We start from the raw sequence: 22,265 nt of genomic DNA, 5'->3' as shown, positions 1-22,265 counted from the left end.
CGCAGGCTGCCGGAGCCCCGCAATGTATCGCACATGTTGTTGTATGTATGTATGTGTGTCGACTGAATGTTGTCAGCTTTGAGAGGACGACACAAAGCGGTTAGCCTAAGATACTTGTTTGCCTTTCAACTTTACACCAACAACAAACATTGTAGGCCTGAGCCATGAGCCTGTAAGTATTACTGACATATAAATTCCGTTTTGGAGGCATATAGACACATAGCAATGACGCCAGCTGGCAGCGGCTACAAAGTACTTGCTTCTGCTTCAACCAGTGTTTGTTTATTTATTTAACTTTGCCTGACATACCGGCAAATTTACATATGTAGGTAAGTGTACAACAGTTTCGAAGCTCAGTTGTGGATGCCTCGGGGTCTCACATGTGCTGCCTATTTCTGCCTGTTACATATGTAACTTCATATACGGTTTCATTGTTTAAGTAAATTTTGCAGATAATTGCTGTTGTCTGCTTAGTATCTTCGTCAATGAATTCTTGAAAAAGTTAAATGGCTGTGAAATAATCTGCTCGGCACTTTGAATAATCAAATTTGTCGCAAATTACAGGCTGCTTAAAATTTTTTTTGTGGATTGTGTGTGTTGTTGTTTATTAAATTTATTGTAACTTTTTAAAGGCGCTCAAGATTTATTCAATTTTACTAAGTATGTTCTTATTTTAGGTTATGAGTTTAGGGTATATTTAAAAAAATTTTGGATGACTTCTTTGAATACTTTCAACATAAGAAAAATGAAGTTGAGTTCATTTCCTAATAATACGAATAGGGTATTAGTAAGAACACACAGTTAATAAAAAATGAAGCTTCCTTTCATTAGTTTAAGAATTAATTTCAAATCTGTAATAGCTCCAGAATATGTCCCCTAAAGTTAAACTTTACCAGCTCTTTGACTGAACTCTCTTTCTTTTCTCTTCTTACATTTGGAAGATATTTGATAAAGTAGAAAGTGGTATAATTTTTAAAAACTTTCTAAATATTTAGAATTTTTATAAAATGCTTTTTAAGTTAGGAAACACTCTTTATAATTTAAAACAATTTTTGGGTGTAATTAAAACTTTCTAAATATTTAGAATTTTTATAAAAATCGTTTAAAGTTAGGAAACACCTTTAAAACAACTTTTGGGTGTAATTAAACTTTATGAAACACCTAGTTGAATCTGAACACTTGTAGCACTCGGCTATAGGGACTTTCAAGTAAAGCGCCAAAAGCCTTACTCGTCAGTTTTTCAACTTAGTGAAATCGGCTCCCAAAACTTTAAACGCGTTTTTCTCGAAACGCTGGCTTCAAAGTAATGTCAGGTAATGAGCAAAGGATGAAGATATTTGTTAACAATTTCGATTTTTTAAGCCACTCTGAAGTGAAACCGATTTTTGTTTTGGAAAGCCGCCATTTTGTTGAAACTCCAAATTTTGACTAGTAGTTCTAGCATTGTCTATAGCAATAATAAATTCTTTATGATTTTTGGATTAGAGATAATTTAAGCAGAAAAATCTTCATCGCCGCAGACATCTTTTTTCAGAGGTCCCTCAGTAGATCCGCAACGGAATTAACGGAATCCAAATATTTTCAAAACAAATCGCCTTTTAAGAAAGTACATTAAAGTCTGTAAATGTACATTATGTATATACATATACATATGTATAAAATAGTTCTTCAAAAATAATTCACAAAAAAATTCGTTTTTTCTGACACTTTGATAGATGTCACCATTTGACGATCACTGGCGTACAGACGGGTTGCATTAGATAGTTGAGAGTGTTTTATTTATATAAACTGTTAATTGCACTTTAGTTAGAAATGACAACCGTTAGCATAAGGTGACCAGGAGTGTAGAAATCGCCAAACATTCACTAAATAGCCAATATGGCTAACAACACGTGTTTTCGTTACCCAGCTAAAAGCGACCTCTAGCGACAGGAAACCGTTCACTAGATCACTCAAACGCTTAGGATCACCCAGTATATTCTCTGCGCTATTACCCCCCCCCCCCCATCCACCCTTTTCCTTACCGGATAAACTAACAAAACGAGACGTAGTCAAGCCTTAAGTAGAAAATCAGTAACAGTCGAGGGTTCGGGTGTAAAATAATTGACCTGAACTTAGTTGAACCAGAAAGCTATTATTCATTATAAAACGAAGTAAAGTGGTGAATAGATAACATAATAGAAAATGATCTCTTAGCTTGCAATAAAAAAATATGCACAATTGATTCAGCTAAAAGTGTTATTAACACAAGTAATAATATCAACCTAACTACATGAGGCCAAAGTTACCAGAATGTGCTACCAAATTCTTTATACGTCGTACAACTTACCACCATACTCGACTTTTTGGACACGGCTACTACATTACGATTTTATCCTATCAGCTGAACTACTTCTCTTAGCTTTTGCGCTCTTCTGAAGCTCTTCGTCTTAACATTCTTTTCTATGATTCAAAAAATGCTGCAAAACAACAACGCAACATCCAAAAAAAGACTTCAAAAAAATATTGAAGAAGAAACTAGATTTGCTAAATATTGACTCAACAAAAACTTCATACATTCAATAAAACGCGTAATTCTATTTAAAGGAATTGAAAATGCGCTTAATATATTTTTATGAAATCAGAATACAACTTAAATAGCGCTACAAAGCCTTACATTTTAGGCCCGAGAAATCCAAACTGCACGTAGACCCCTAAGGACAATTTTTAAGTTTAACCCATCGCCGGCAAAATAAAAGTAAACACGCGCACCGATTTGTAGCAATAAAATAAAAATGAGTTTAATTTTCTTGCCGTCCGGCAATAAACAAACGGCAATTTCAGTAAGCGTGCGCACGCTCTGGCAATACAATAAACCCTACCCTACCCAAACTCAAACACAAATAACCCAAAAGCCGATAATAATCTGCATGATTTATGCGCCGAACCGAAGTCCGCTGATATCGCTGAGGAAAAAAAAGTGAAAGTACTGGCTTGAGGCAAATTGTCAATATGTGGATCCGTTATCGAAATTGGCGGTTAAGTAGGAACAAGAAAGCAAAAATAAAAACAGTAACAATATAACACAATATGTTTGCCCAAATTTATATGTCTGTCAGAAAATTAGAGGCGAAATATGGAGCAGCATGCGTCATTAATCTTGGTTAGCCCTTACTGGGCCACTTTCTGACTCCTTTCAATGCATACTTCGAGGCGAGCAAACAAAAATTCCACAAGAAGCGCTACAGAGCAACTCGCATACGCTTATGTGTGTGTGTGTGTGTGGCTCAGGGTATTATGAGAATAAATGTGCCAGACATTCCTAACACACACACTTTTGTTAATTCTTGAGAATGTACGTACGTTAACCCACATGCTCGCATAGGCTTGGCGACCTTCAAAAAATAAATCAACCTGCACCCCACAAACATTTTAATGCTACTTACACACACTCACGCACAACTCTAATAAAAGCACACATACACGCACACACACACATATACTTGCATTTGTGAATCTTTCGAGCACGACGTGGAGCTAACTGTAAATCTGTGGGGCGCAATCAATAGGCTTAATCAAGCATTGGCCTCTTCTCGGCTTATTTCTTGCAGCAGACATGGACATCGAGCGTATGTGTATATATGTGTGTGTATGTAGCTGTGTGTGTATGTGTTTGTGCGTGCGTTAAGGTACTGACTACATTGAACGTGCTAATTGCTAATCAGACTGTGTAAAGCCGCATGGGAATTTTGTGGCGAAAAGCAATAAAATACAAAAACAATAACAAAATAACAATGGAATTAGTAACAGCATGCACAATTCATGCACATAACTGTATAATTACAAGGCGCACATACAAACACATACGTACGTATGATTTATCTCGTTATTGCTTAGCATTACAGTTATATTCACAAGGTGTAAAATTCTCATAATCCACTTATAATGAAATACGAAGAAAGCACGCTTGGAACGGAGAGATTTTAAGGACAAAATTCCCTCGGGCTGTTTAAAATATTCTATGAAATGATACGTTAATGGAATGGAGAAATGGATTTAATAGCAGTCAAGATGTGGGCACACAAGGTTAGGGACTTGTACAATTCAAGAAAATAATTCGCAAATTATAGCAGAAAAAGTAGTCAAGTACGACTTTTATTAGGCCATTTGTACTTGAAAACTGCCAATAAATCGGGAAACTAGGTAGATACAGATGCACATATATTTGAAACCATAAACATCATACTTTGTACATTTAAGAGACCACATGACTGAGTCAAGACATTTGTGAGAATTTTTTTAGACTTATTATTAGCAACCGGTTATACATAACTGGCACCTAACTAGTTAATGATGGACTAGTTTCAACTATAATTTTGAAAATTTGCAATATTTCGATGTTTATGTAGATTTTATGCTATTACAAGCTGTGCAAAACATTTTAAGAAACTAGTTGTAATGCAACTAACTTAATTAACAGTTCCAAAAAGCAACCAAATGTGCCTAAATTTTAGCATTCAAAATAAATTGTTTTTAAAATAATAGCTTTTGAGCAAGTAAGTCGGCTCTGTTTCATAATCGATCGCTGCTTTCTAAGGACTTGAATAATTATGTTAATCTTAGATATTTAAGGCAGTATAATGAAATGCGAAAAGATAATAAACAAGAAGTTTCGGCACTATTGCAAAAGTAACTACTTTTCGACTTTTTCATAAGAAATCCATCTGTTTTTCAATCTCTCAGTTTTTGAAATATTGATCTGTAATCTTGCACACGTTCTTTGCTGCTTAAGAAGCTGTTTATCTGTCGGAATTGCCTATTTCAGGCCACTAGACAATATAGCTGTCATACAAACTGTTCGATTAAATTGAAGTCGCTGATTCCACACAGCTTGACAAGATATCGAAGTTTCGAAGTTCCGGCATGTACTGATGTCCAAGGCAACTCTAGAATCCTTGAATTAATATTATAGATCGAACCTACAAGATATCATATAGCCATATAAACTGACTGATCGAAATTAAGTTAAACATGTTGTATACCCTTTTATACTATAAGAAATGCACTTGTTTCATACGGTTGGTGCAGCCGAGGGGGGATTTTTTCCTGTTTTAGAAGAAAGTTGTAAGTTGCCACTAAATTTTTTTTCTCTTTATTTTATTTTATTTTTTCTATTCAAGACAATTAAAATTTAATCACGGGCTCTAATCAACACAAAGCGAATTGACTCGAGTCAAAACGAATACCTTAGCAACAACAATTAACGTAATTGCAACAAAAACAGCAATAATGCCACTGCAGAGGCACTTGTAAATAGGGCGCTTGCCGCTCCCTCGTCAGCACCTTCATTCTCCCTCCTCCAACGATACCACCCACACGCCAACAACGCCTGTAGCACAGACTGTCGCCTAAATAATGTATAAATAAACTTTTTAATTGTCACTAATTAATGAAGCAAATTCCCTGTCAAGAGCACTGTCACAACAACTTAGCGGAGAGGAAATGTGGCACAAGCACCTAAGTAGACGCTTTTATACGTGTATGTATGTGTGTGTTGGTGCACAGCAGCAGCTTTGAGAAAAACAAGCAGTAAACTCTTTAAAGCGCGTTATTAATCGTGTCGGCTGCCGTTTTATTGTCTCACCACTTGCGCACTTGCAACATACGCGGGTGTTGCATGGTGCAGTCAACAACGCAGTGTAAAGAGGGAGTCGCGAGTCTGCATGAGTCTTATAAGCGACGACAAAGTAATTTGCACATAAACAGCAAATACAAAGCGCCAAAAACAGCAACAACAACAAAAGCAATAAAATAATTTGCATATTGATGTCAATATACCGTGCTGCCAGCAAGCAACTAAAGGACCAAAAAAAATACAGCAAAAAAAATAAAAACAAGCCGATCAGAACGAAAAAAATTGCAAAGTTACCAACAAAATAACTACAAAATTGCAATAACAATAAAAACTAGCATTTTTTAATTGGCTGTCGTCCATTAAAATTCACGCGCTTATGTTGATTATGCAACGCACTGTGCCCACAAAGTGGCATGCAACAGCGCTCCACTAGAAATATCAGCAAAAACATCGCTGCACAAATATTGCCAATAATAGTCATTATAATTTGCATACTGTCAGGCGCATTTGCAACAATAACAGTAAACAATGTCATAATGCTTTGACATTTTTGCTATAAAAACCACATTTTTTCAGCGCGTAACGCAAACCACTCAGGCAATGACAATATTTCGCAGCTGATTGGCAACATTGGCAATGCAATGCAACCATCAATTCAGTTATTCTGATTAAAAGGAGGATGTGAGCAAAGCGGTATGTGCCATTACAAACTACAATTAGACTTATGTTGCGTCGGAATCGAACTAGTTTGTAACTAGTTACGAGAAAATCTAGCAAGAAATTTTTTTAATTGCCTTAGCTTCTACTGTAGTGGCTTATTAATTCAGGTAGTAACTTACCTGGAACTAGTTTCAAGGTAACCAATTGTGGACCAGTTCTTTAATATTCTCGTGCGTTAAAAAAGTATAAAAGGCGACAAATTAAGAAGAAAAAAGGTTTTACAAAGACAAGTTACATAGACAAGCTTAAGTGGTTACATGGAGTGGAGCAAAAAAAACTTTCGAGAAAAACGCTTTAAAACACGCAACTTTTCACAGCTGTACCTCTAAAGCTTTTACTGGAATCAACTTAAGAATTTAGGACAATATTCAAGAGATGTTATAGAATTAAATAAGACAGTTAATTTTGTTTTGTGTTTTGAAGCCGTGAAACCCATGTAACCCCTTAACGCAAATTAGTTGACCATCTGAATAGTTATCACGAAGCAACTACAAATAATCACAAGGTTAGTCATTTTTGTATAAACCTAGTAATTTGGTATTGTTTCAGTTTCCCTAAAAACTAAATACAACCTCGGTATCGAAAGTCTAGAAATATAAAACAGTAATAAAATACTCTTTCGCTCTTCATTATAAATGAAAAAAATATGCTCAGAATGTCGAGTCGTCTATTTGTTCCGCCAGCACATTAAAGTCGCCAAGTACCAATCGGTTCTCACCACAAAACAGCACACCTATTTCGAGTGATATCCTCTTTCGCAACAACTATTTGAGGGCATTTCTATATTATATATTGGATAGCTATGCCCTGACATTCTAGTGTAGTATCCCTATGGTCGATGTCGTCATCGATAAAACGATACTGCACTGTATGGTGTAGAATGAAGGCTACGCCACCGCCAATATCTCGCTCGCGATCGGTAAAACGTTAAAACCTGCACATATCAGAAGATCAGAGCGTCTGTTTAGCTTGGTTTTTGGGACCGCAGCTATCAAATGCCTTTGCGGCGTATAATTCAATCAATTTTCTTCCCGATCTTGCTGGATAGTCCGTTTCAGTTCAGTTGTAAAAGTCTGGTTTGTCGCGGTAAATTGTTAGTGATCCTGGCTAGTGATTGTTGGACATTAATGACAGTGTTAGCATATCGGTAAGTAAGTAACGATTCAAACATGATTAGATCCTCAAAATAACAACTCTTGGCCGGATAAAATCCGGGTCAATTCCAATATCGTAGAACCGACAGTTGTGAGAATTGCGGTGGTTATCAAAGAGATCGGCTACGGGATCAATGGAATCCGAAACTATTCAAAATGAATCGTCGAATATTATAGAACATTAAATTCCGCACATTATTTTGTACTTTATTTAATAAAAAATCTATTCAAAAAATGTAAAAATCGTCTCTTAAATAAGTCCGTAAATTTATGATAAAATGTTTCGCATTTTTGACCCTGACAACATTACCAACTTCAGACATGATATTTTTCACTAATTTCTAAGTAATAACTTCTGATGTAATTTAGAAACAACAAATATCATAACCATGCCGAATATAAGTACAATTAAACTAGCGAAAATCAGACCAATTTGTTACCAGCTTAGCAACTAGCAACTGACTTTTTTCAGCATTTAAATAAAAAAAGTGCTGGGTATATTTTCAACGTTTCTCATCCATGGAAAATGCATACAAAATTTAAATTTTAGCCTACTTCCCCTCTTATACGCCCATCAAAACCACACAACGAACTATAACGGTTTATATGTTGATAACTTTTTGTTGCATCATAATTGTATTGTATATTTTTAGGCGCTTAAATGCAAATTAGCTAATTGAATTGTGTTCATCGGTGTGTGTGTATGAGCAAACGAGCTCTATCACGTTGTTTAATCACGCCTCCGTTTTGCCCCCCCATTGATAGACTGAATTAGCTTGCGGCCAAAATTTGGCATATAATGGCATAATGGCGGCTAAAAACTGTGTATGTGTCATTTTGACGCTAAAATATGCAAATGCTTGTAGGCGCAGAGCGCGCAAGGGGTTGAGGTTTGGTGATACTAAAGTGTATAAGCACATTTTGTAGACAATTTTATGCGGGAAATACGGACATATTTTGATTTGAATTTAATATTGAATTGTAAGAATATAAACACCGCTTATTTTGAATAAAAATTGTATTTATAAAAATTTTCATTTGAGGTTATGTAGGCGTACGCGTGTTTTCGCATTGAATTGAAATCATGCTTTCCAACGGCTTAATTAAAATGCAATTATTTCAAAATATAAAAATGCGCCACACACCACAGCGAACTGACTGTAAAAGCATAAATATAAAAACAATACATTTTAATTTAAAATTGCTTTAATGCTTGCATATTTCCATTGTTGCTTATGACTTGACGCTTATCGGCGGAAAATTTATTTATTTTAAGCCCGCAAAGCTATAAAAATATTATCCCTGCATTTTCGCTATCTAGCCATTTGACCTTACGCTTATTTACTCACCATTATTTCCGATGCTGCCGCCGGCGCCTCCGCTGCCACCACTACCCCCGCCGCTGCCCGCGCCGACCGCCAACAGCCGCTCGCTGAGCGCGATAATTACGAGCAGGCGACACAAGAACAGCGCGGCGGCGCATGTCACTTGGCTGGCACATCCCAGGCGGCGCGTTGACATTGTGGTCGGATACAGTTTCATAGTTGGACAAGCACACAAGCGCGCTCGTATGTGTGCGTGTGTGTGTGCTGGTGTGTCTATGCGCCTGACCGACTGATTGTTGACAAAATTCTGTTGCAAGCAGCAATACAAAGCGTTGTGGCGCTTTTTAACTCCAGCTGCTGCTCTTTATAAACGATTTCGAGTTGCCACCTTATTTGTATTTAATTAAATTATGGCAAAATGGCCGCCGCAATTATACAGGCATACGCGCGCAAGCTGTGCTCTTTTTAATTACTTTGTTAATAATTTTTTAATGGCTTTTATTTATTTCAACGTGACTGCCGTTTTGTTTTTGTACACACATACACACTTACATATGCACTTGAGCGTTTGATTTTATTTTCATTTCAATATTTTATTCGCCATAAACAAATTGGTTTTATGCGCATTTCTCATGTTTGATACATTTATTCTATATGCATATTACATAATGATGCGCGCATGTGCCTGTGTGTGTGCGTGTGTGTTTTTGCGCGCCATTGCTAATTACTGACCGATGCAATCACTCGATTAACTTTTTTTCCGCCACTTGAATGGTCAGCTCTTATTGTGAATGCATTGCATTTGTTTACTTGAATCGCTGGCGTTCTGTTGGTTTTTCATTAAATGATATTTTAATTGGTATGCGTTGCCTTTTTCCGCTTGCGTGGCAAGAATTCCTTTGCCCTCTTCAGCAGTGGCGGTTGCTTCTTCGCTCTGCCTTCAAATTAGCGTTTAACATAATTGGCTGGCGCATTTGTGGTTCAACATTTTATCATTTATTCAAGCAGTCCTTTCGCACACCGCGACTGAGAGCCACACTGAAAATTAAAATACAAAAATATTATTAGTTTACAGTTATTTAATACAGCTATTTGTGTAAATATATATGCAGAAGTTTGCTAAATAATGCCTAAATATTTTGTTTTAGTTCCCCGTAAGGATTGTTGCTGCTTGCACTTGATTAAAAGTTTTCAAAATTAACTGGACCTAAAGTAACTAGTTTTTGTCTAGTTCCAAATGAAGTATATTTGTTTAATGAAAAACCAAACTCCAAAAACTGTTATTTCTTAATTATTTATAACTGGCTGAAAACAACTACTCGTGAACTAGTCCATATACTTATATAAAAAAACGCACATAACTCCAAAAGCAGCGATAAAGGTTTTCAGGAACTTTATTTTGGTTCTCCATAAGAATTGTTGCTATTTTCACCTAATAAAAAGTTTTGATTTCCAACTCGACTCAAAATACTTAATTTTGTACTAGTCCCACATGTAATAGTTGCTTTAAATAACGAACAAAACTCCAAAAACAGTTATTTTGAAATTTTTGCAACTGTATTAAAGTAACTACTCCTGAACTCGTTCATGTACATACTTATATTAAGAAACGAACATAACTCCAAAAGCATTGATATGTGTATGTATGTATGTACCACGTGTAGATTTTCAGTAACTTTATTTTGGTTCTTTGCAAGGATATTTGCTATTTTCACCTAATAAAAAAAGTTTGAATATCAACTGGTCTCAAATTAACTATGTTTGGATTAGTTCCAAATACAATAGTTGCTTTAAATAACGAACAAAATTTCAAAAACGATAAGTTAGGAACTAGTTTGATATCTATCAGTTACCTTAAAAAATGAACGTTACTACCAAACCAGCGATATGGGTTTTCAGAAATGCTGTTTAAGTATCTTGCAAACTACAAAGTTACAAAGTAGCATTTAAAATTAAAAGTTCAAAAATGAATATAGTATATTTGAGGCATATATATATTTTTTTTTCTCAGAGTTCCTAGGTGGAACACAAGGCCTTAATATCTATATATAATATATATAAATGTAAATATATTTTAATAAAAATCTGACCACAGTAGAACTACTTTCCTCCATGGGAAATAATTTTAACAAGAAAGATGCGACCACATTTCCATTCGGTTTCAATTCCTGTTGAAGAATTCACAAGTTTATGCCTACCGTTACATATAAACTCATATTAACCAGCCGGCGCTAATTGAAATTTACACTTTTTTGCGGCTTATTTCCTTTTCCCACAAGTTTCGTGTGTACGCGCCGTATTTAAGCGGATTAAACGTTGAGCCGCAGACACCAAAATAGAAGAAAGTTGATCAACATATACGCGTCGAGAAGAACAAAAAAATTTAAATAGAAAGAAATACAGGAAATGAAAGTTACGGAAATATAGTAGAGAATCTACAAGCTAGTTAATAGCGGCCACCGCAACGACTGTGCTATTGTGAGGGACGCCTTGAGGGACAAGGATGTGATTGAATAGAAATTCGTTACTTAAATAGCACACAAAGTTAAAGAGAAAAATAATAAAGTTTTATTTTGTGTGTTATAAAAAATATTTAAGAAAAATTATTTTCAAATAAGTTAAATATAAAAAATATAATTAAAAATACTTTGGGTTAATTAAACAAAATTCAATTTTTTTTTAAAGCAAGTACAACAAAAATTAAATTTAGAAAAATTACACAACCTTCTACACAGCTCCTTGAAACACTTTTAAAGACAAACTCACGCTTAAACCCTCAAAATACCGATAAATAGGTATACTTTTCTGTTCATCTTCCTCTCTTAGTTGTTGCTAATAACAAATATTTTGTTCAGTGTAATTTATGTTACACTTGTAAAAAAGTGTATTGTATTTTATATTTATACTCCATTTGTAAAAAATATTATATAATCCCAGTCAATTAATTTAAATTTAATTTATTAATTCCACAAGTAGCCTTTAAATCTGTTTTTAATGCTATTAATTAAAGATTAGCTGGGAATGCCTTTGATAGTTTTTGTATAATTCTATATTTATCATTAATTAAACCATGTGTATTGGCATTGGTATATGACAATGCATAACAAAGCCACCATTTAATTGTAATTTTATTACAAACTCCTTAATAAAAAGCATTCATTTATTAAAGCTATCGTGTTTTATATTCAGGTTGATATGTACAGTCGCTTACGTAAATGTACTAACTAGACGCGCTATACTTGCTGTACTTAATATGCTCGCCATAATTATTTTACTCACTGTACTAGTTGTACTCACAATCCTAGCTATATTTACTCCATCTTGGCTATACCCGCTGTACTCACCATGCTCGGTATATACACTCGTTCTACTTATTATACTCGCTATAATCTATGTACCCGCTATACTCACAGTACCTAATATTATCAAAATACTCGCTGTACCCATTATCCTGCCTAAAATGCTGAACTTTCTATACTCATACTCGCTGTACTGACCATAATCACCATAATGATTTTACTCGCTATACTTGGAGTACTAGTTGTACTAACTATCCTAGCTATATTTGCTGTACTCGCTATACTCACTAGACTCGCTATACTTACTTTACTTGCTATACTTACTTTACTCGCTATACTCATTTTACTCGCTATACTTACAATACTTTACTCGCTTTACTTATTCTACTGGCTATATTTTTTGTACTCACTATCTCGGCTATATGGTATTTGCAGAACTCTGTATACTTATTTTACTCGCTATACTCAGTGCAGCCGCAGTACTCGTTGTATTAGTTGTACCCACAATACCTGTTATACTCGTCATATTTATACAATTTTCGGACGGGCACATAAATAATATAATAATAATCTGGACATTTCTAAAAGTAACTGTATGTGTGAACAGCGACATGTTCAGCTCATTCATCGCCACTCATATTACAAGCAGCATCATAATACATAATCATTGTATTAATCACCATTGTCATCATCATCATAATCATCATCAATATTACAACACTGACAATGTTGCTAAAATGTCCATAAATAATTAACAACTTTTAATTAAACGAAAATTTCAAATTAAATTATTTTCAATACAAAATTCAATTGAAGTGCTCATGCGCAATAAAGTAAATAATGCCACTTTATTTGCTTTCGCAGTGATTTGTGAGGGCAAATAAGCGCCTCTATTAAATATTTAATAACTGACCGGGTGAAAATGGCGAAAATGATAAAATTTAGTTATTAAATTGAATTTAATGAAAATTATAAAATTTGTGTGAAATTTTCATTTGAATAAAATATAACTTGATTCAAACTCGAATGAATAAACGAAACGAAAAGGAGCAGTCGAAAACAGGAAAGAAGACAACTACTTATATGTAAGTAGATTTTAGGCATGTCACAATGGCAGCTATAGTTTTTGGACTGACTCGGCAAGGAGGGGAATAACATATATACTTTTCTTTTGACCACAGGTTTCAATATTGATCGCCACACAAGTATATCTCTTAAAACATTCAACAATAAAACCTGAAACATTTAATGTTTTATGAAAAAAGTCACGTTAATTACAATACTTGAATCTCACAGTACAGTGTAAGGAGCATGTTAGAGCTTAATCGAAGAAACTTATGGCTGTAACTAGTTTCCTGAGCAAATATTATATTACAAGCAAACGTAGGCAACATCATCAGATACATACGTTATTTCTTTTACTATTTCTAATAGGAAAAACTGAAAAACAAATCCATTTCGCTTAAGTCGCTCTTATTTTTGAAACGATCTAATGTTTCACATGATCTTGAGATCAGAGAGCTATACGGATCAGCTGCAATAGGCATTTAAACGAGCGTTTCTTTCTTTATTTTAGTCAACAGATGGTCGGTTCTAAATATTGTCATATACAAACAGAGCTGGCTAGGGTTTGGCATAAAGTTTACAAAACCTAGAAAGAAACGTTGGACCCCGTATAAATTATATATGTAAATGATAGCGAACTGAGCCTTCTAAGCCATATCCGTTTGTCTTTCCCACTTACCGTCTGAATACATGCGAATTACCCTCAGTTTTTGAGATATCGGATCACTATAGCATATACATATGTAAGTTCCACACAGATTATTGTCCAAAGTGAAGCTAAAATCTCCGAGCATATTGTTCAGATCGTACCACTATGGCATATAGCTGTCATACAAACTGACCGTTCAAGTTTAAGACAAATATTTTTTATACTCTTTTATGTTATGTATTATTAAAGGGGATCATAGCTTCGGTGCAACCGGATTCAACGTTTTTTCTTATTTTTCTATATTTTTCAGAGTTTTCTTAGATGAGTTTATGAAAGCGAAGTCATAGACTTCGTGGTATTCGTGGTATTGGAAACTCCACTAAAATGTTACTAGATTTCTGATTACTGTTATTTCCTAAAATAAATTAAAATATATATTTAATAAAACAGTTATAACGGGTATACATATGTATAACACCAGTGCAACAAGTATATCCTTATTTTCATGATTTTATATATTTGTAGAACGGTATGTGAAAAGCGAAGCTACACAAAATATAAACAAAATTCCAAAGAAACCATAAAATTGGCAATCACTTTAAAGTCGAGTTTATGAATAATAAATATGTACACATTGAAACATACACATATCACGTACATACATAACTACGTCACGCACGAGGCAAAAGTCATGACAGGTCACGCATAAAGATTCATTTAAATTTTATTAAAAGAAACAGCAACAAGGCTTTAAAGCACAGCAACTGCAAAAAGGACTGCAGAGAGACAAACTCACACACACACATGCATTTGTGTTGCACGACATTCCTGCGTGGCTTACCATAAACGCCGTCCACCGCTGACCGAGTTCGTTGTCATACAAAAATGTGTGTGAATATGCAATATACCTATATGTATATAGATATAAATGATATATGCTCATTCGTGTTTGTATTTGTGCGCAGCAAGTACACATGTTCCTGCATGTCAGACGGACACAATGCAAAAACATTTTAAAATTTATTGCCATGTTTGCCAACTGTAAAGACTTATATCCGGCAGATGATATTTTATTGTTTGTGTACGCGACGCTATTTACATGCACACACATAAACACATACATACACAAATACTACATAGGAAAAAAGTTGCATGCGGCGGACTGTCGAATGACCGGCGCAAGTCACCGACATAAATGCCACAAACACACACACGAATACACCTGCAAGGAAATGAAATTATATTTGTTGACGCATGTGTGAGTGTGTTGGTGTGTTGCGGAAAACGAATTTGTGCTATCCGTCAAATCATCCAACGGCATTCCATGTTGCCCGTGGAAGCAGAAAAAGGAAGTCACGCCGGAAAGGATCATTCATTCATTCATTTACTTGTGCTGAGGTCAGGATATTTACTCTTGACGGTTTTAGCGATGAAGTGATTGCTACAGCAAGCAAAAACTCGTTCGATGAGGGGTTAATATTTGAAATTAACTTTTATTAGAAATATAAATACACGCACATACACACAAATGTGTACAAATAATAAATCTGGGGTTAAGGTATAAAAAGTGTCTTAAAATGTGTAGATACAGAGACAAATAATTTTATAAGCTATATATTTGACTTATGGAAAAACATAAATTTTCGCATAGAATTTAGTAAGGTGGAATTACTAACGGGTTGTTGATTCAGAAATTTCGTTGACAATTTTATATCGAGTTCTTAATATTGCAGTCATTTCTCAACGAAAACATACTTTTAATCTCAAATTTATATTTAAAAAAAAAACGTTAACTTTGGCTGCACAAAAGCTATCATACCCCTTACAGGTGCATTTCTTATAACATAAAAGTGTATAAAAGGATCTTTCTCTTAATTTTTATCGGTCATTTTGTATGACAGCTATATGCTATAGTGGTTCGATCTGAACAATTTCTACGAAGCTTGTAGCGCTGTCTTGGAGAATACTTAGCGTACAATTTTGTACAGATATATTGTCCAATAGAAAACTTTTCCATTCAAGGACTTGATTTTAAACGATCATTTTGTATGGCAGCTATATGCTATAGTGGTCGAATCTAAATAAAATCTTCGGAGATTGAGCTTTGCTTTTTACTATAATTTATGACAAATTTCGTGAAGATAACTTGTAAAATAAAAAAATGTTTTCCATATAGAGACAAGATTTCGTTCAATCACTTAGTATGACAGCTATATGCTATACTGATCCGACAAATTAGCAGGTAGAAAGGAATATGTGCAAAATTTCAAATCGATATTTCAAAAATTGAGGAACACATTCAAACTTTACGACAAATTTAACATACCCTGTTCAGGGTATTAAAATTAAATATTTCAAATAGTCAACTCATGTCACACGAAAGCCCAAAAAAAAATACACAAAACCCACAACTGGACTATCAGTGACGTTTCGCGAAATATATTTGCATTTGTTTATACAAACAAACAAACACATGTAGAATAAATTACGGTCACATAAGCCAGAAAGTATGTAAATATTTTCCTAAGCATAATAACTTTTTGCTCATAAAATATGAGCGAGACTTTTTTGTATAAAAAATTATATGTAGATATGTTCACATATATTTAAATGCGTGCTGTTTTAATGCCACTGAGTCATATTTGCAAAACCAAAGTGCATTATTTACGTAACTACATACATATCTATATGATTTTATGAATGCAAATATTGGCGGTATTTATTTTAAACTAATGGGAGTACATATGTATTAGCATTTTTTAAAATGTTTCCATGTGAAATGGGCACTTTGAGCAAAAAAACAAGAAGTAAAATGAAAAATTAAGTATTGTATATATATTATATATTGTATATATATATATGATTAACGTTGGTGGCGCTTTATTGAATTCAGTTACAAAGTTGCTCCTTTTCAAAAGTAGCTGCTGTGGAGTACCCTGAAAACACGACCTTGAAGTCGCGAATCTCAATTGTTGGTCTTTAGAATTGCCGCTTGTTTACTTGAACTGAACCGTATATGATCCAAGAATAAAAAGCAAGTTTCAACACAGTTCTAAAGGTAAATTTTTATTCCCCTCGACTTTTATTTTCGGAACCGACAGTCTACGATCTATCTAAAATAATACCAATGCTTTATATATATTAAATATGATACTTGTATAGCAATTTTAAGTATCACAACGGACTGGCGTTCTAAGCTGTCCAAGTTTCCTTTTGCGGCTTGTAACATGATCGGTCTTGTAACCTAACCTTACTTTATATATGAGTAAAAATGTGGAACATGATCGGTCTTGTAACCTAACCTTACTTTATATATGAGTAAAAATGTGGAAACCAATAAACTTTTAGCCAAATTTATTGTCAGACACACGAAGTTTTGACATTGGCTGCCCAAGAATAGCGGCCAAAGAAACCCGGATTTTCGATATATATACCTATAATATATATTATATTGAAATGGTAGTATTTCAAATGTCTTAATGCTTCGAAAGCTTCAGAGAAGTACTTCAGACCATAAATAAAAACCAGACAAACCTTTTCTATAGAACGGAAACTAAAAACATGTTGGATTTTCAAACGAAAATAGAAACGAAAAATACAAAATTCTATGTAAAATAGCTTAGGTCAACTTTAATAAAAGTAGGTGACGTCTAGTAAAAATCTGAAAAGCCCTGTTTTAAAATCAAACATAGTTGAATGAAAAATCATAATCTCATGCACTTGGAAATTTAAGCTTGAATATCTTCAGCATAGTTCACTATAAGGAAAAATGTCTCGGATCTTTTTTGTGGAGAAATAATAAGTTTTCAGTTCATTTTTGCAATATGCAAATACCAAAAAATAAAAATATTTTTTTTTTTCATTTCATTTAATGAAAAAATTTTTATTATTAGAAACAGGCACCTCTTAGTACCAATATTAGGAGGTCAAATTTTAAGGATTCTCTTTTTACATGCTTGAAAGTTGATAGCCTGTTTTTTGTCAAAAAAAATTAATTAAAAACTGCTAATATTTAGTTAAAAGAAGTAGCCTAAAAATGGCACACTCTAGTATACATATGTATGTATTTTTGAAATTTTTTTTAGCAAACATTAATAGAACACATGAGTTTTCAAAACTATATGTTACCTGCTATTTAAAAATGCACATAAGCACATGAATCTAAAAGCCAAAAAGAGTAATATTTTTGGCATACGAATTCCCCCACAAATTTAGTATTCTGAATTCCTAGAATTTAAGTCCATGCAATACCTAAAAGCAATATTTTCACAGTTTAAACACCAGTTACAACAACAACCAGAGTATATAAAAGAGCTATGAAGGATATAAGAGTGTAATCCATTTGAAACGTTACTCATCCGCACTGGTGGCACGCGCACAGTTAGCCGTAAGGAATCGTGTGGAAGGCGCTTGCTAGTATCAAAATGTGCTGTGAGATTACAGCAGGCAGACTAGACAGCGCTGAGTGGAGTTAGGAAGTTTTGAAATATTTTCCTGGGAAAAATTGCAGCACTTTTTGAAGCAATGTTTGGAAGTCTCGTTCCACTCACAAACGCGCAAACGCTTTAAACGCGCATAAAAGTTAGAAGAAGTAAGATTTCTTTGAGCATCCAATAGGAATTTATGTTATAAGGAGGAGAGTAGTGCAATTTTAATGCACTTTAAGGATGATGCAAGTGAAAATAATTTCATATACTGCGCACTTAGTGATGCCGCGCCGCGCTAATAACTAAATATTTGCCGAGTGCGAAACGCTGAGTGACGCGCATATTATTCGAGGAACTAAAAGTAGGAAGGTGCGGGTGACTGCCATTTTGTACGTGACTTAATGAGCAAAAAGGAGTCAATTAGGCGCCAAGCGTGCGACAAGTGGTGGCGTGTTTCTTGCCAGCGCAATCAGTGAGTAAAAAGTTTACGTTGCAAGCGGGCGCCGCGGGTGACGGAAGTGTGTGTTGACAGCGCGGAATGCGCTGACAAGTTTATGCCAGCTAAGCGTTGATTTATGGCACCTGCTGTTGTGCGCGCGCGGCATTGACGGCTGCCAATACCTGGTCTGCCACACGCGATGCCGCTGCATTTGATTTGATTTTCACGCAACTTGGCGAGTCACGCTTATCGGTAGCGCACACACACACACACATAGCCATTTGCGAGCACACAAATTACTATGAAAGTTTAAAATGTCTTAGTTGTTGTTGTTATTTCGCTCACTTTTAGCCCCTCGTTGCATTTAACGTGAAGCTTGAAGCTGCCAGCTTGAAGGCCCAACTAATGCGATGTGTGCTGGCAAGCAACTGCGTGGTGGCGCTTTAAATGAACTTGTTGGCAACAGTTGAAGCGTGAAATAATGCTGATATTCTTGTGGGTAGGTGCTTTTTGCTTGGCACTGCGTGCTGTCGGGCATATTGCTGGTGTGGAAGAACATTGCGCTGCAAATTCCTCCGACGATGAAGATGACGATGATTTAAAACTTTCGCAACGAAAATCTATGCAAATACGATTTAAGCGCCGGATCAACGCAGCCAAAGCTGAAGTTATGAAATTTGCGGCAAAGTTGATGACGTGATTTAATTTCTGGCGTAATATAATTGGCTTTTTTTTGATAAATACCTACATATACCTATATATACAATCCAAGAATGAAATATTACGTTATCGCTCCATTGTTTGATTATCTGTAAAGATAGCTGCTGATCTTAGACTTTAAATATTGTTTACCTCAAAAAGGTATATGACTTGGCTAAACCCAAGAGAGGTACATTTACTTCATTAAGCACCTAAATGTAGGCAATGTGACAACCTACTTTCTGATGATTACCCAATTTAGGAGTGATGTTCAGTGCACTGATGAACAAGTCGAACTTTGTGCCTGAAAAAGTTTTGCGGAGAATTCTTCTTCATTACTTTAATATGAAAAAAACAGCACCCAAAAGTCTTCATCGAATTTTGGTGGAGCGAACATGTCAAAAGTGGTGTACACGATTTGAAAGCGGTGATTTCGGCATGGAATACGAAGAACGTTCTATATGAAGATGAGGAACTGGAAGATCGATGAAGAATGTTGCCGAACAGAAGACGAGCTCGCAGAATATTTTGTGTCACTCAATTAACCATTTTAAAACGTTTGAAAGCAACCGCATACATTCTAAACTGATTAAACGATACAAAAAGAAGACGTTTTTGCAACAGACAACCCTAACCCAAAAAAATCATAGATTTAACACAACTAACCAGCCAAATCAACGACAAAACCTAATTTCCATGACGCCAAGGTAATGCTCCGTATGTGGTGGCATTAGATGAGGGTGCTATATTACGAGCTTCTAAAACCGGTTGAAACCATTAATGGAAAACGCTACCGACAACAATTCCAATAAAAATAAATAAATAATATCTGCGCTATACAAATATGTCTTTGTAGTTTCCCCAAGCTGAAGTATAATTTTCGTGAGAAATTTCTCCATGAGCATAATAGCCATTTATCCTGGAAAGTAGTACAACTTAACGCTATTCGAAACAATCTAACGAGTAACGGATATCGTTATTTTTAATACGCTTTACTTCCTTTTGTTAGCCATTATACAGTTATACAGTACTAAAAGTTTAATAACCTCTCGCAGCAAATTGTTAGAAGAGCTTAAGTCAATTTACTTTTAATCCCATGCATCAATAGCCACAGATTGTAAACAAATTGCAACTCCCTCACTTGACGCAATGCAACATTTGGCTAGGCGGTGCACAGACGACACACCCTAAGTGCAACTAGAATGCAGCAGAGGCGAACAACAAACTGCATACGCAAAGTTTCCATGACCCTCGCCAAGCAACAACTCAATTCATCACAAACTAATGTAAACAATGGTGAAGTAAATGCAGATAACTGCTATATTATGAGCAACTACAAGGAAAACAAGGAAAGATCAAGTGAGTTGAGTAAGAAACAGAGAGAGAGAGAGAGTGTGTGTGTCTGTGTGTATGTGTCGAAACTGTTGAAAACTTAAGGGAGATACTAACACACTTCACTCTACACACACATATACACGTTAGGAAATTGTGCAATAAAGCTTTGAAGTCTAGTTACTATAAGTATTTAAAGGAAAACTTTTTAAGAAATATCTCTTAGCCGTTTGTTCGTGTGTTTTCTTCGTAGCTTTGTTCAGTGTTGGTTTCATTTAAGCTTACCAGAAAAATAAATACTCTTAAGACAATTTAAGTACAATATTTAATAGTTAATATTTCTAAATAAATAATTTTTAAAGCATGCGGAGTCGGCTGGGCGTTAGATGAACACGCTGTGAATAAGGAAAGAGAAGAAACAAATAGTTAATAAAATATATATATATATTAACATACAGTGTTCTAAGCTGATCGCCAAGTGCAGCTAAATAAGATTTCATATAGTGAAATTCAGAAGAGTGATCTTCAAGGTCTAATACTATTTCTGAGAAAAATAATAACTGGTTTATAGAAGTTGAATCTCAATACATTGAGGATGTTCTCAGATTTATGAAGGATCATGATCGATCAAAAGAAAATTTAATTTTTTAACAATTTTAATAGTATTTAAATTCTATTGAAGAAACTGTGAACAAAATCTAATGAAAGTTGTAAAAAAATTTCAAAAAGTTAACTTTTACACAATGCACTTCAAATTAATCTAAAAATTTCTAACTCACCAAAATAAAACGAATAATATCAAAGGTTATTTTCACTTCAATGTGTGTTTTTTTTCACAAACATTACTTAGCGTATTTATATATAGATACCAGAATCTCTTAATACTCTGAGTATGTTTTGGTGCAGCTTGGATGTTTAAGAACACACTGATAAACTATGATATCGCTTTGCTTTAATATATGAGCTGCTATAGTAGTGCGATATCGGCGATTCCAACAAATGAGTAGCTTTTTGGAGAGGAAAGGTTGTGCGCAAAATGTAAGATCAATATCTTGAAACCTTACTCCTTCAGGTTCGCGTTTATACAGAGGGACAGACAGACGAACATGCCGAAATCGACTCAGCTCATTACGCTGTTCTATTATATATATATATATACTTTATAAAGTCTCCGTCGTTTCCTTCAGGGTATTACGAACTTCGCGACAGGGTATAACTAGACTTAACCTGCCTTGATATGCAAATATGTAGCATCACAAAGATATTGTTTGCCAGACAACCAGTCTTCGACGCACTCGCTCTACCGTGAAATTTAAGCCACCAACACTCTCCGCTCGCTGTTTTATACAAATATCCTTTCGTTTGCCTTTAAATTTTATTTGGCATTATTTTTGATGTTTTCCTTTTGTTAATTTTATTTTATTACGCTTTGTCTTTATTAAGCTTGTCAGCATGTCAACGCTGCTTCTCCTTTCTTTAATTACATGCTGTGACTTTTCAATTAAAATGCTTAAGGTTGGCTAAATGCTCAAGCATCGGCGC

General features: G+C 34.8%; 1 protein-coding gene across 1 annotated transcript in view; it reads right to left on the bottom strand.

The window, feature by feature from the left end:
- The window catches only part of DIP-epsilon (Dpr-interacting protein epsilon), a 190,659-nt gene that overhangs the window by 165,335 nt on the left and 3,059 nt on the right, over positions 1–22,265 (bottom strand). Inside the window, exon 2 of the mRNA XM_070107227.1 lies at positions 8,838–9,851. Coding sequence (XP_069963328.1) covers positions 8,838–9,030 — 193 coding nt within the window. The 5' untranslated portion in view covers positions 9,031–9,851. The remainder of the gene's footprint in view (positions 1–8,837; positions 9,852–22,265) is intronic.

This window comes from Bactrocera oleae, chromosome 3, assembly GCF_042242935.1.
Source record: "Bactrocera oleae isolate idBacOlea1 chromosome 3, idBacOlea1, whole genome shotgun sequence".
Taxonomy (NCBI): domain Eukaryota; kingdom Metazoa; phylum Arthropoda; class Insecta; order Diptera; family Tephritidae; genus Bactrocera; species Bactrocera oleae.
This window is presented reverse-complemented; position numbering and strand designations above follow the sequence as displayed.